We start from the raw sequence: 14,141 nt of genomic DNA on the forward strand, positions 1-14,141 counted from the left end.
GATTGCAATTTTCTTTTCTTCAATTATATCAAATAAATTAAAGGAAGTATTACTATATAGAATTGGGATCAATCATAGCCAGATGACAAAGTTTTACATTTATGTGACTTGCTATATAGAATCTGGATTTCATTTAGAGATAAAATTCCTGGTACAAGTATAGTATCTTTATTGAAATTTTGAAATATACATTCAAGTCAAGGGGGTTACAAATTTTGGCTGGATACTTAATTTTCCCAACGATGCATCAATCATGCATCCATTACAGTCTTCCCAGTGGTGATGACGTGCTTGAACGGCTTTCATATCCGGAGCTACCAGACAAAGAACTAGATTGACTCATAATGTCCTGCAACAAAACATACATATTTATAATTCAATGTTAATAATTTGATATTGTCGAAGTGATATTATTATATAATTAATGAAATCACATGAAATGCCTCACTTGATTTGTTGAAGAAGTTGAGGAGTTGATGAAATAATTGTTGTTACTTCTAGGATTGAATGCTGCTGCACCACCTCTAAACATCATCATAGGCATGTTTTCTTCGGCGAATATTCTGAGTTTGTTGAGCTCAGGAAGCACAATTTTTCCAAGATCAGGTCTATCTTTTCTCCTCATTTCAGCACACTGAAGGCAAAGTTTGGCGAAATGCAAGGTGTGTTCCATAGGCCAGTCTTGAACAGCAGGATCAAGCATGTCAAGAAAAGTTCCCTTTTCAATAGATCTACCAACATGATGAGTCAAACCCATTGGAGGTTTGGCGGTAATCACTTGTAAAAGCATGATTCCAAGTGAGTAAATATCAGATTTGATACCAAGCATGCCGGTTTGCTGGTATTCAGGGTCAATATAACAGAAAGTTCCAGCAGTCGAAGTCATGCGATACTGAGTGACAGTGTCTTGAACAGAAGGAGGAACAAGCCTTGCTAAACCAACATCACCAATCTTGCTCACATAGTTTCGGTCAAGCAAAATGTTTCCAGGTTTTAAGTCACGATGCACAATCGGTTCTGGTTTAGTCTGGTGAAGGAAAAGAAGCCCAGTGGCTATTTCAGCAGCAATTTGGAATCTCAACTGCCAAGGAAGAGGTGGTTGTTTACCTCTCCTAAACAAACAATCATCCAAACTTCCATTAGCCATGTACTCGTACACTATGCAACCAAATTCCGGACATGCTCCCAACAGAAGGACCATGTTTGGATGTCTTATACAACTCAACACTTCAACTTCCTGGTTAAATTGTTGCCTTCCTTGAGCTGCATCTGATTTCAACACTTTGATAGCAACCGGTGTATGATCAAGTTCACATTTGAAAACAGGACCATACCCTCCTTCACCAATTTTAAGACTATCGGAAAACCGGTTTGTTGCCTCTTCAATTTCCTCAATACTGTATCGTCTGTATCTAGCAGTGGTATAAGAATCTTCCGTCTTTTTCCTCTGACTTGCTTCCATTTCGCTTTTCTTCTCTACATACATTCGTTTTTGTGCTTCCAACGTTGCGATCTTCTGAGATGCTTCAGCTGCTTTTAGTGCAGCTTTACATTTTTCTTGCTCCATCTCTACCATAGCCATAGCTGCTCCTTCCCCTTCTCTTGCCTCTTCCAACTTCTTTTCTTCTTCGGATCTCCAACGTTGAAGCTCTATTGCCTTCTGCTTGGCTGTGAGTGCTTCCTTGCAAGCTGAACTATACATTTCCATAGTCTGTTTTAGTTCAAGCTTGAGCCTCCTCATCTCTGATTCGACTTCATCGGTGGCATCAGATAACCTTATTGAAGAAGGACCATTAGAGCCTTGGGAGCTGAATGAATAGTTATCCAAAGGAGACGACAAGTCAATCGACCTTGGTCCTCCACCAGAATAGGATGAAGCGAAGCTGTTTCTTGCATCGTATTCGGATGAAAGCCTACCAGTAGGATGTCCATTACTAATACTACTATTGGAGTCTAGATCATCATTGTTATACAATGAAGGAAATATTCGATCAATACTCGGTCTTCCACTGCTCACAAATGATATATCTGATTCATTAATCGATGACTCGTAAGCTTTGTTTCCTCTCCGGTTGAATGGTGATCTGATCAAACATGTCATCATCAACATCATTAATTAGTATCAACGAATGAAATTATTATTATTATTAGATTAAATTAAGTGAATGTATATTGTAACAACATACATCATTTCTTGGTCATCATCCAGCCCCTGCCTCATCCCATATGCTGCATGCCTCTCTGCTGAAGCTGTATATATATTTCATTCATACATACAATTAATCAAATTTGTTGTCACCATATATAAAACCAAATTATTAATTATTAAATTAATGTAGACATACGTCGTGGTGGGTAGTTACGCAACATTTGAGGATCTGATCGTTCGGGACTTCTCGTTGGCATTGCATGTGGCTGTTGAAATTGGTTGCCACGCTGCGGTATAGTTTGTGGCGTCGCCACGACCGCTGGTTTTGGAATTGGAGCTGTTGCAGATTTAACACTTGATATTTTGCCTTTAGATATAATATATATAGTGCAAAATGGTGGTGCTCCTTTTGAAACTGAGGTTGGAACATCTGTTGTCCTGAACCTTCTGTCATAAATTGTTCATCATATCACACCATTAAATTATATATACATCATTTAAATAAACAAAATCAAATTAATCAATAGTACTTTGTTACAAAATATATTCTTATATTAACAAAATATAAGAAAAAACGAGCCAAGGAAATTTGAACCAAATACGTCAACTTTCTTGGACTAATTTTTGTTTATATTTTGTTACAGATGAAATATTAACGTACCTAACAATACCGCCTTTTGAACATGCCCCAAGTACAAGAAGCTCAATAGAATGAGTGGAAATACATTCTGTTAATGCCTTTGGTATATCTGTATCTTCCAACAACAATTCATTGCATTGTATCTGCAATTTCAAATCATATTTTTTTAATTACCCTTATTATTGAATTAATTACAAAAATTAATAAAACATATATGATAATGTCCTTACATTTTTTCTATTGCAGAAGACACGAAATGAATCAAAAAGATCTCTGGATTCACTATCCATGACATCTTCGTCGTTGGCTGCACCATATTCATTCAAAAACTAAAATTAATAAAATACATTTTTATGGAAGAAGAATTAGATGATGCATTTCCGGGAATATAATGAAAAGCCAGGTACAGAAATAAATGAGGTTAATTAATTGCAACATATTTTTTTTTTTTTTTTTTTTTTGGTCAAGTTAATTGCAACATATTATGTATGTATGTTGATGAATGATTGAAGCAATATAATATAACATGATATATAAGGTAATAAGATGAAGGAAATTGAATTACATGGTGTGGAAGTGGAAGAATTAGATTTTTGTTTAACATGGATTAAAAAGAGGCATTGATCTTTGGGAAGAAGATTTTCAACAGCCCATTTAACTGCATGTTGGCTTGTTTTATTATTCTCAATTGCCACAGCCACAACACGTCCTGCACCATACTTTTTTTCTGCTCCATTCAACCTAGACATTTTGATTATTTATCTCTCTTTTATGATATGATGATATGATTAATTTAATCAATCAATGTTAGCTAGGTAGTATTTGAAAGAATGTTTGAGAAAAAGGAATTAACTAGTAATTTGAAATAACAAAAACCTTAACATGTAATTATTATGTCAGTTAATTTGTTAAAACTCCAACGCCAGTCTGTGAGAGTGGTTTTTCGTTGGAGTTTTAACAAAAAAACTCAAATGGAGAGTGCAAATTCTGTATTAGCTAGATCATTGTTGTTAGGTTCTAAATTTAGTCAATATATCATTTATATGCTCCATCACAGCGATATAATTGGAACGTTTCCAAAACAACCCTACAATTTTAGCTTGTTACGGTTGTAGTTTGATTTGATGCACATGATCTGAAATGGCAAAATAGAAACACAATCATTATCTTCTTTTTTTTTTTTGGTATAATATACATATATTTTTTGAAACAAAAAGACATTCAATCCATTCAAATTGATAGAGCACATCATTCGAAAATATGTATATTATACCCATCAAACAAACTCACAACATTTAAATTGCATACAACAACAAAATGCCTACAAATAATATGATACACTTAAAGTGACCGGAGTGCCCATGTTTCCATATTTTAGGGATGGGAAAGGGGGTCGGCCCGTCCCGTCTAAACCCGCTTAAAACAGGACGAGACGAACCGAGTCAAATTAGGTGACCGAGTCGAAAATCTCACCCCATCCTGTTTAGTGGCTCACAAAGCTCCAAGTTGGATAGGACCGCTGTGAATCACAAAGCTCGTCTTCAAGAAATTTAACATTGTTGCATTCTTAAGGCTGAATTTGAACACAATATTGCTAGTTAGAGATTTTTTTATCATCTCATCTACGTACTCTTGAATAAATAATTAAATAAAACCTAATTGTGAGAAAACTTGTATTTATATTTAATTGATTTTAATGTAAAGTGTTGGCTCATAAATATTGTCTTTTAAATGGTAATGTGATTGGTGTGTGTCTGTGTGTTGGGGCGGGGGGTCGGGAGTGAGTAGTTTAGATTCAATTTGGGGGAAGGATATTTGTAGTTTTGAGAGGTGATGAAGGAATGGAGGAAGCAGATTTGTTTAATGTTACTATAAAAATAGTTAATGGTAGTAACATGTTGTTTTGGCACGATATGCGGCTTAGTGGGGAGATGGTAAACCCGCATTTTAGTAATTTTTTAATTTATTATCATTGGAGAAAAATGTTAATGTGAAGGATATGATATTACGTATCAAGGTTGAGGTAGGTTGTTGGAGTTGGAGAAGAACTTTGTTTATTTGGGAGGCTGAGTTGATGACGAGTGTAAGATTTTATTGTCTAACATTTCTTTGCATGATAGCGTTGAGGACACTTGAATTTGGATTCATAATTTTAACCATATGTATTTAGTTAAAGAAGTTTATGCATTGATATCTAATTTTAAAATGTATTAGATTCCGTTAATTGGAACAATTTGGTTCTTCTAAAGATCTATTTGTTTGTGTGGAGAACTTTTCACAACCGACCTCCCACCAAAGATAATTTATAACGAAGAGAGATGCAAAATTTATAAGCACCTTTTTTTATGGCCGATTATGATATGAATGAAACATCTTTTTTTGCGTTACAATATGAATGCAACATCTACTCACTTATTCTTTTATTGTCTACTTTTCAAAAATTATGAATGAATGTTTTATCGTGTTTAAGAATTAGTTGTGTAATAAAAAATAACTGTTTTACCCATGTTATTTGATTGACATGTATTTGGATAATTTAGAATCATCACAATTATTTGATGTTTTCTTTCACCGGAGTACTCAACTTTTCGTATATTTATGAGTGACTTTGTATGTAATTTGATCATAATTTTTTTTTCTCTTGGTTCGAAGACACCAATGTTTGGTCATATTTTTGTAATTGATAATTTTGAGTCTCTTCGTTTTTTTTTTTTTAATCTCTTCAATCTTAACACTTCTTATACTTTAATTGTCTGTTTTTACGACTTTTTTTACCTTTTTAAAAAAAGGCATACATTCACTTAAGTACTTGTACATATATACATTTTTGTGTGCAAACACATTTTGTAAAAAATATTCAATCAAATAAATTATTAGACATTTTTTTTGGGAAAGATTGCTTATAACATTTCATTAATAATAATCGTTTCAATACAATTTGGGATTACATAATAAATGATGGAACTAGCTAAGTAGCCGAATTTGTTTGTTGCCTAACAACCCGGAAGTTTAGAAAAGAAAAATTATTAGACATGTTTATGGTAATATATTAAATTGTTTGTAAGCGTGTTTTTAATATTCAATCAAATAATTTAATGAGAAGATCAAAGCTATAATTATTATGGTTTTTCTTTATTTAGTAAAAATAAATTAGAGTAAAAAAATACACCTGATGTGGTTAAATGATATTTTGAGAGATCAAATCTATAATTCCTTTTTTTTTTTTTTTTTTTTTTTTTTATCTCTTCTTTTTCTTTCTTAATTGACCCTGTCTTTCCTTTTACATGAGTGATTTTAGTTATTATATTATTAAAAAACAATTATAACACATATTGATGATAGAAAAACGCGGAGTGAGTCATCCAACGGCTGTTGGTGGCCCAATCAACGGCCCTAATTAATCGGAAAATTTCTCTTTTAGTCATAAATGTGCATGATCATAGTGAAATCAAACTCCTATATAATAGTATCACTATAATCCTTTCATCATCACTCATCACATTGCAACTCAAAAAACAAAATAGTGTGATTTCAATTTTTCAAAATGGATCGTTATATTTATTTCTCTTTTGCATTCATCTGCATATGCATTGTTTTCGCCGAAGTTGGAGGTTATTCACCTTCGCCGTCACCACTTTCATCTCCAACACCATCCCCTTCTCCGTTCACTGCACCTGCCCCGACAACTAAACCACCGGTATCATCTCCAGCACCAGCTCCTGTTAGCCCTGCCCGGCACCGGTAATTCCGGTAGGATCTTCACCCACTCATGCTCCAGAAAACTCACCTCCACCAAAAAAGGAAGGTGGTTCAGCACCAACACCAACACCAACATTGTCGAATTCACCTGTTGAGGTGGATGATGTAAGTTTCTCATTCCTCTTTTCTTTGTCGTTCATAAATATAACATGCTGGTTTTGTACAACATTGTGCATGCTTTTAGATCTGTATTACATTACATATAATTGTTTTTACTTGTGTTGAGTTTTTGTATTTTTTTTTTTACCGTAAATGGAGTGTCTTGCGTCACATGTTTTAAATTCAAATCGATAAAACCATTGGTCTATAAAAAAAATCGATGTTTTGTAAAACGCAAATCGGATCATATTTTCAGAAATCGATCCAAAAAAATCAAACCGAATACTTATTTATTCTTTTATCAATCTTATATATTGTATTAGTCTATTGATAGTTTGTATTTTTAATCTTACATTGCGTTCATTTAACCTACTACTTCATATATTTTGAACATGAATCAATCATTTTAATATATTTGATATCCAAAATTATATCAAAATTAAACTAAATGTATTTGGATTTGATCTATTTTTTTTAGATAGTCATTCCAATCAAATGTCATGTGATTTTATTTTTGATCAGAAGATTTTTTTAGATAGTCATTCCATCAAATGTCATGTGATTTTATTTTTGATCGGAAGATTTTTTTATTTTTTTTTTACCTCAAAACCGATCCGAAATACCCTACCAAAGGATGATGTTTAACTCTCTCAGATAATTGAGGAAAGAAAAATTAAAAACAACATCTTAAGTTTGAAATAGAAAATATTTTTTTACCATAAAAACAAGAGATAGTGTTAAAAGATAAATAATGATCATATAATTTATTTATTGTTGTTATTAGTGTTTTTTGGTCTTAATTTGTTTTCTATATATAACTTTACCAGAAAAAAGGTAAGATCATAAAGATAAACCGCGTATCATCTGGCTTTTTTTTAGAAATATATTCAAGTTATTTTTTACACTCAAATGTATTCAAGGTTTTGTTCATATAATTGCGTTACTTTATGATGTTAATTAATTAATAATTAATAAATTACTGATTTTGTTACATTAATAAAATGTAGTTTTTATGTTAATTGGATCAAATAAATTCTGAAACTTATGCCTTCAATTATTTCATTTCCAGAATGGAGCAGAAAGCATGAGGAGTTTGAAGGTGCTAGGAGGTTTAGCTTTGAGCTCAATTGTTCTAGTCTTGATTTCCTAGTCAATTTCTAACTCTTAGTTATGTTTTACTTTTCTTCTTCTTATTTTTAGCTATCTTAATGTGTTATGAGTACACAGTACATTTACTTTCTTTTAAGCAACATGAAATTACCTTTATTTACGTTTGATATATATCTTCATACTTTTGGTATTGTTAATCAGTGCTTTAAGATATTTTTATTTTGGGACGTGCTCGTGATTTTCGGATATCAAACCATTAATTGATTTGAATCGTCAATCTTTGAACTCTCGATTTTTATTCGTGGGAAGGGAAAAAATGAGTAAAAACCCTTATCGAGACTTTGGATTCGGGGGTTGGTTATGCGAAGGGAAGGTGCTAGCACCCTAAGCATCTACGGTATTCCGTAGGAACCTCTTACCTAATTTATCTTGTGCTAAATTGATTTGCTTATTTGAAAATTATTACCTAAAAATCTAAGTGAAAGAATGGAGGAAGAAGAAGTATGTTTTTGGTTATTTTTATTTGATTTGGAAGGATAAAAATTTTATGCCTACATATCTTTAAAAAAAAGGGATCAAAACCAATGTAGTTCACCTCAAAAATTTCTTTGGTGGGTTAGGTTGATTTTAAGATTTTTGAAAATGGGTTTTAAGAAAAGAAAGAGGCCTCAAGGCATGAGAGAAAAAATAAGGTGAGGTTGTTCACATTTTAATTACAAGAAAATCAAGTCTAATATGAATATTAATTCAATTAAACATTTGATTAAGAAAATAAAAAGGAAAGACACTTGGGTTACAAACCAAGGTTTATTAAGAAAATATTTTTGGAGTTTTGCATGTTTTCGTTGTTTTTGAATAATAAATGAAAATTAAACTAACGGAGCAATAAAAATAAAAGCGCGTGGATTTTTGTAGTGGCGTTGGATCACCACAAAATCCCTAATCTACTTTTTTTGCATTTTTTGGATATATCTAAGGCGGTAAGGAAATAAAAGGACACACACACCCACACACTTTTCTCATTTATATTTACATTTGACCTAAATACATTCTAATTGATGGAAAATAAATAACAATAATTAAAGTGCTAAATAGAAATAAAATCAAATGTAAAAATGCTAAAAAGAAATAAAAATGCAAGAAAATAAAAGAAATGGACTACCGAAAGGATAAAATTCCGAAGGGACTTTTCCGAAGGGACAGAAAAAAAGGGAGAAGAAAAGAATAGCTCGTTAACACAAGCTAAATAGGGAGAAGAGAGAAAAGTTCTTTGACAACTCAAGAGAACTTTTTGGTGTGTGTAATTGTGTGGTATGAGGGCTCTATTTATAGGTGAGGAGGTTGATGAAAAAAGGAAAAATGGTTTAATGGAAATGATGGACAATTATGGTGAATTTTGGAAAAGGAATGTTAAAGTTGACACTTGACTTGAAATTTTTTTAGACCTTGTACATTTTATTTTGGACCTATCGACACTTTGTTTTTATTTTTTTATTTTTTTACACTAATTAATTAAAAAGAAATAAAATAAAAATAAAATAAATCTAATACGAAATAAAATAAAACAAATTAAACTAAATCATGTAAAGAAAAATAAAATTAAAAGATGGAAAATAAAAATTATTAAATATAAAAAAAGTAACTAATCTTAAAATTAAAATTAATAAAAGATGGAAAGAAAATAAAAAGAGAAAAGAGGGTCCGATTCGAAATAAAAAATGAGGTACTTCAAAGTAACCTCCTTGCCAAAATTTCGTCTGAAACGACGAAAATTTCCGACTTTAAAAATATGAATAAAATGGGTAAGAATAGAGAAAAGTGGTCAAAATTTGGGGTATGACATGGGAGAAAAGAGAAAACTAAACATAGATGATTTTAGGAGTTGTTATCTCGATAACATCAGCTAACACCAAAGAATTAAGCCTAATTGGACACTACTCATACACACGCAACTCAGTGATTTTTTTGATTGAGACGTCAACCAACAACACTTCCATCCTTAGTTGTGTGCAGGGTACACACCACCACACTCGAATCGACGTGCAACTCAACCTTCGCAAACCCCTCTCTCTAGCAATTCGAAGACCATCAAAGACTCCCCAAAGCTATGCTAAATACATATTACATCTACCCAAGTTACTGGAAAAACCACTAATCCACTTCCCTCCAGCATTTTGAAAAAGCCCCCCCACTACCAGCTGAAATATCTCTTTTACTAGCCTCATTTGCATTCAACCGAATCCAACCGTCTTATGATTTCTTCCACATAACATGAACTTTCATCCGATGCTTAGTATATATGCCCACCCCACAACACTATTATCCGCTTGCTTATATTGCTGCACCCAACACATAATGCTACGCAAGGGATGGTTAGGGCGAACTCGGGTGCTTTAAGATTCGTTTTTGGATGAAATTAAGTATAACTTGAGTTCATATTTATCACGTTAAACCTCAAAATTATACAACACATTTCATGTATAGATCTATGCATGTTTTACCTAAAAAAAATGTTTTAAAACGGCACAAGAACATTGTAATAACTTGATTTTTTATTTACCAAAAATAATTTACATATGTCCATGTCAAACATGTAAAAATATGACTACAAAATTTTGACAAATAAATAAATCAATTATAGGTTACATAAAAATATTAACTTATACATAGAATTTAAAAAATTTAGTTTCTAAAATTGTATTTTAACCATTCTCTTAGCCCTCTAAAATAGTATGGACTCAATCACATGAATTTGTTTCCCTCAACACACAATGGATGGTAGTAACCAATTATTATAATGTGGGAGAGTATAAATTTGGTACCCTTATTGTGGCTCAAGTATAAAATGAATAAACAGTAGCTATTTAGCAACTAATTTTGTGACTAAATTAAATTATTTTGTCTCTATATATAAAATTAAATCAATTTAGATTGGTCTCTAATTTAGTCTTTAATGTTAGTGACATAGTTGATACTTTCAATCTCTAAATCGGTCACTTTATGATATTATTGGGTAGCGAAAAACCATTGAAAACGCTATATATATATACGTTAATAAGAGCACCATTAATTGGCGATGTTCTTAAAACAAAAAAAAAAGGTATCGATTCAACCTCAATCAAGTGCACTTCAATATCTCAAATTCATTATTTACATTAAGCTCTTGTTCTCCTCAACTCTCCAATATACTAACCTCACCTCTTTAATTACACTGGGAATTAAAACATTGAAACTAACCCAGCAACGTAATAGAGATATTTGCATAGATATGAACACCATTGCTTTCCATCATTCATTCATTCATTCCATTGCCTTGCATTGCAAGCATTCATGCCAACTCATTTTTGTTGCCAACCCCTCATTCATGATCATATTTCATTTCATTTCATTTCATTTCTTCCTTCCCATGAATACAATTCTTTCTTAATTTTTGAAGACTCACTTCATCTATGTATAACTAAGAAGAATTCAAATCATCTTCATGATTATTCTCTTGTATCTCTTGAATTCTTTCACCAGCTTCTTTCAAATCCAATCTTTTATCAATATCCATATCACAACATTCCAATGCAATCTTCAAAAGCTTAACCATCTCCCCCTCATTATTACTTGTTAACTCCATATCTTTATCAAAAACCTCGCTACTCCACTCTTCCGGTACAACAGAATCCACCCAATTCGCTAAACTCAACTCGCTCCCTTTACCACTTTGTTGTAGGAAATTAGCAGGAAGTTTTCCGGTTAGAATTTCCAAAATGAGTATACCGAGACTCCACACATCAGTCTTCTTTGTTATCCTCCCGTGCTGTAAATACTCAGGTGACGCGTATATAACCATTATTTCATGAGCAACATCCTGGTTTATCACTGGTACTAATCCGTAGTCGGTTAGTATAGGCTCTAATGACTCGTTCAATAGAACATTTGAGGATTTAAGATGACCATGAGGCGCAATCAAGTTCGGCAACTCCTTGTATAGATATTCAATCCCTTTCGCTACACCTTTCACTATCTTCAACCTGCTTGGCCAGTCAAGGCTTTCCTGTCCTATAGAATGGTATCCTGTATTAGATGTAAAAGTTAGTTACACTAGTTAGTTGCTCTCATTGCCTATATAAGTCTTATTAGTTGTAAAAGGAAAAATGTGAGGAAAATATACAATACATTTTTTAACATTTAGATCTTTTTTCGGAAATTGTAAAAGGAAAAGGTGCGAAAAATATTAAACTTATATTCTCTGATGTTTATTAGTTGAAGTGAAAATGAAAATACCGTGAAGGCGAACGGCCAAGCTTCCATTGGGAACAAAGTCGGTGATGAAAAGTTTCTCGTCTCTTTTGTAGTAGTAAGCTACGAGAGGAAGGAGATTCGGATGATTCAACCTTCCTAGTCTTCTCATGTGCTCTTGAAACTCTGGCCTATTAACATTGTTCATTTGTTTGTATCTTTTGACGACAACAGTAGGGCCAGTCAACAAAGCAGCCTTATAGGATGAACTGTGACAACCACTTCCTAATATCTCAGCAGCGGCTCTCAAAAGATCTTGCAAATCAAATTGTGCTGATACTTCTTCCCTCACAAAGGACAACTTGCTATCTCCTTTTCTGCTACTGGTATTACTGCTTGTGCGTGATCTTACCGAACCCTCGTCTGTATTATTATTTGATGATGATCCTTTCTTTTGATTATTATTATCCCTGTTGCTGGTGTTTGCAGCTACTCCAGCTCCTTCTCCTAATTCTTCTTGTTGTTTAGTTTTTCTTCTTTTAACAAGGACATATAATATTACTGCTGCAATCACAAGCAGTGCAAGACTTACAAGAACCACGACCACGATACGGCTCAAATTTATTGATGATTTCTTATTCGACGAACATGCTCCTAAAGGGGCTCCACACAGCTTTTCATTACCTGCGCTGACCATCATTTCGTATCAATATGCATGTTTGGATCAACTAATTTGAGTTTTATCTACAGACAAAAATATTCGTAAGATTTTTTTGATAAAAACTTATAGAAAAAACTTAAGACATGTGTGTAGACTGTTTTCAACTTATTTTCATAAGCTCTCCACGATATCATACAAAAACAGCATATAACTTGTAAAAAAACAATTTGACATTATTTTATATTTTGTTATAGAAATGGTTTATACATAATTACTTATATGATAAACGTTTATATATGCTATAAGTGTTTAAACTGTTTATCCATAAAAGGTATTATATACATTGCTAAACTAGCTTATCTCTTTCTTTGATGAATGAAATCCACATTTATTCTTTGAATTCATGAGTCTATATACATATATATCTTACCAGAAAAAGATGAAGCTGGAATCTTGCTAAGGTTGGCAGGTATTTCACCCTCTAATTGATTATTCGCTACGCTGAATGATTTAAGCGTTTCTCTAAATTCAGGAACAGGACCGGTGAATTTGTTTCCATCCAACCGCAAAGATATCAACCTCGGCAATGAAGCAAGGGAAGTTGGAATAGGACCAGTGAACTGATTATTGTCGAGATAAATTTTCTTCAGCCACTGCATCGCTTGAAACGCCTCTGCTGGAATCTCGCCAGAGAATTTATTATTAGAAAGGTAAATGTTCTTAAGACCGGTGAGTTTGTTTAGGCCTGGCCATGTGGTATCGAATTGGTTGTTCATTAAGCTAATGGTTCTGATATACGGTAAATCCTTGATGGAATCGATGTCAATGTTGCCTTTAAGGTTCATGTTTTCGAGTTTAAATCCCCAAACATGTCCTTTGTAACAAAGAACGCCCGCCCAATTTGCATTATCAGCATTACATGGAGGCATGGATGTATTCCATGAAGATAATGCAACGTCGGTGTTTTGAAGAGAGTTTTTAAATTTAAGGAGAGAATCTATGTCAGAAATACAATAAGCAATGTTGATGAGATTAATAGAAAAGAAGAAAGTGATGAAGAATGATGGTGCCATAATAATAAAATATAGTGAAGGACACATGCATGCACATGCACATGGACACGCACACGCACACGCACTAGCACTTAAGGTGCGGCGTGCAGCGCTAGAAGGAAGATGAGATGTTACTGAGGTTGATCAAGAACAGCTATGGAAGGTGGAGAGAGATGGAATTGCATATTTTTGAGATGGAGGAGAAAGAGAAACAAACGCAAGGAGCAGAAAGAAACAAAGCTAATAATAGAGTAAGGTTGTTTTGTTTCAGGTTGGTTGGTTAAGGTTGTTTTGTTTTGTTTTGTTTAATTAATTCAGATAGAAATAGAGATCCATAGAGTGAGTGAGATTAATTAATCAATTGACCAAGTCCTTAATTTTATTTAATTTTTGTGTTTATCAAAGAAAATTCCTTCGCATACCAGAAATGCACGGCCAGCCTTT

The 14,141-nt window shown here is 33.0% G+C and overlaps 2 protein-coding genes across 2 annotated transcripts; both read right to left on the bottom strand.

The window, feature by feature from the left end:
• Positions 1-182: 182 nt before the first annotated feature.
• Positions 183-3,538, bottom strand: LOC25497025 (U-box domain-containing protein 52). Its single transcript, XM_039827135.1, has 7 exons — positions 3,355-3,538; positions 3,020-3,096; positions 2,811-2,932; positions 2,346-2,593; positions 2,187-2,250; positions 449-2,084; positions 183-349 (listed from the first exon to the last, which is right to left on the bottom strand). The coding sequence occupies exons 1-7, from the start codon at positions 3,536-3,538 to the stop codon at positions 263-265; spliced, it is 2,418 nt and encodes an 805-aa protein (XP_039683069.1). The 3' UTR covers positions 183-262.
• A 7,676-nt stretch (positions 3,539-11,214) lies between these two features.
• Positions 11,215-13,718, bottom strand: LOC25497026 (pollen receptor-like kinase 1). Its single transcript, XM_013597797.1, has 3 exons — positions 13,076-13,718; positions 12,030-12,668; positions 11,215-11,819 (listed from the first exon to the last, which is right to left on the bottom strand). Exons 1-3 carry the CDS (start codon positions 13,716-13,718, stop codon positions 11,215-11,217), a joined length of 1,887 nt encoding a protein of 628 aa, XP_013453251.1.
• Between the last annotated feature and the right edge of the window lie 423 nt (positions 13,719-14,141).

Source organism: Medicago truncatula, chromosome 6 (genome assembly GCF_003473485.1).
Source record: "Medicago truncatula cultivar Jemalong A17 chromosome 6, MtrunA17r5.0-ANR, whole genome shotgun sequence".
NCBI lineage: Eukaryota > Viridiplantae > Streptophyta > Magnoliopsida > Fabales > Fabaceae > Medicago > Medicago truncatula.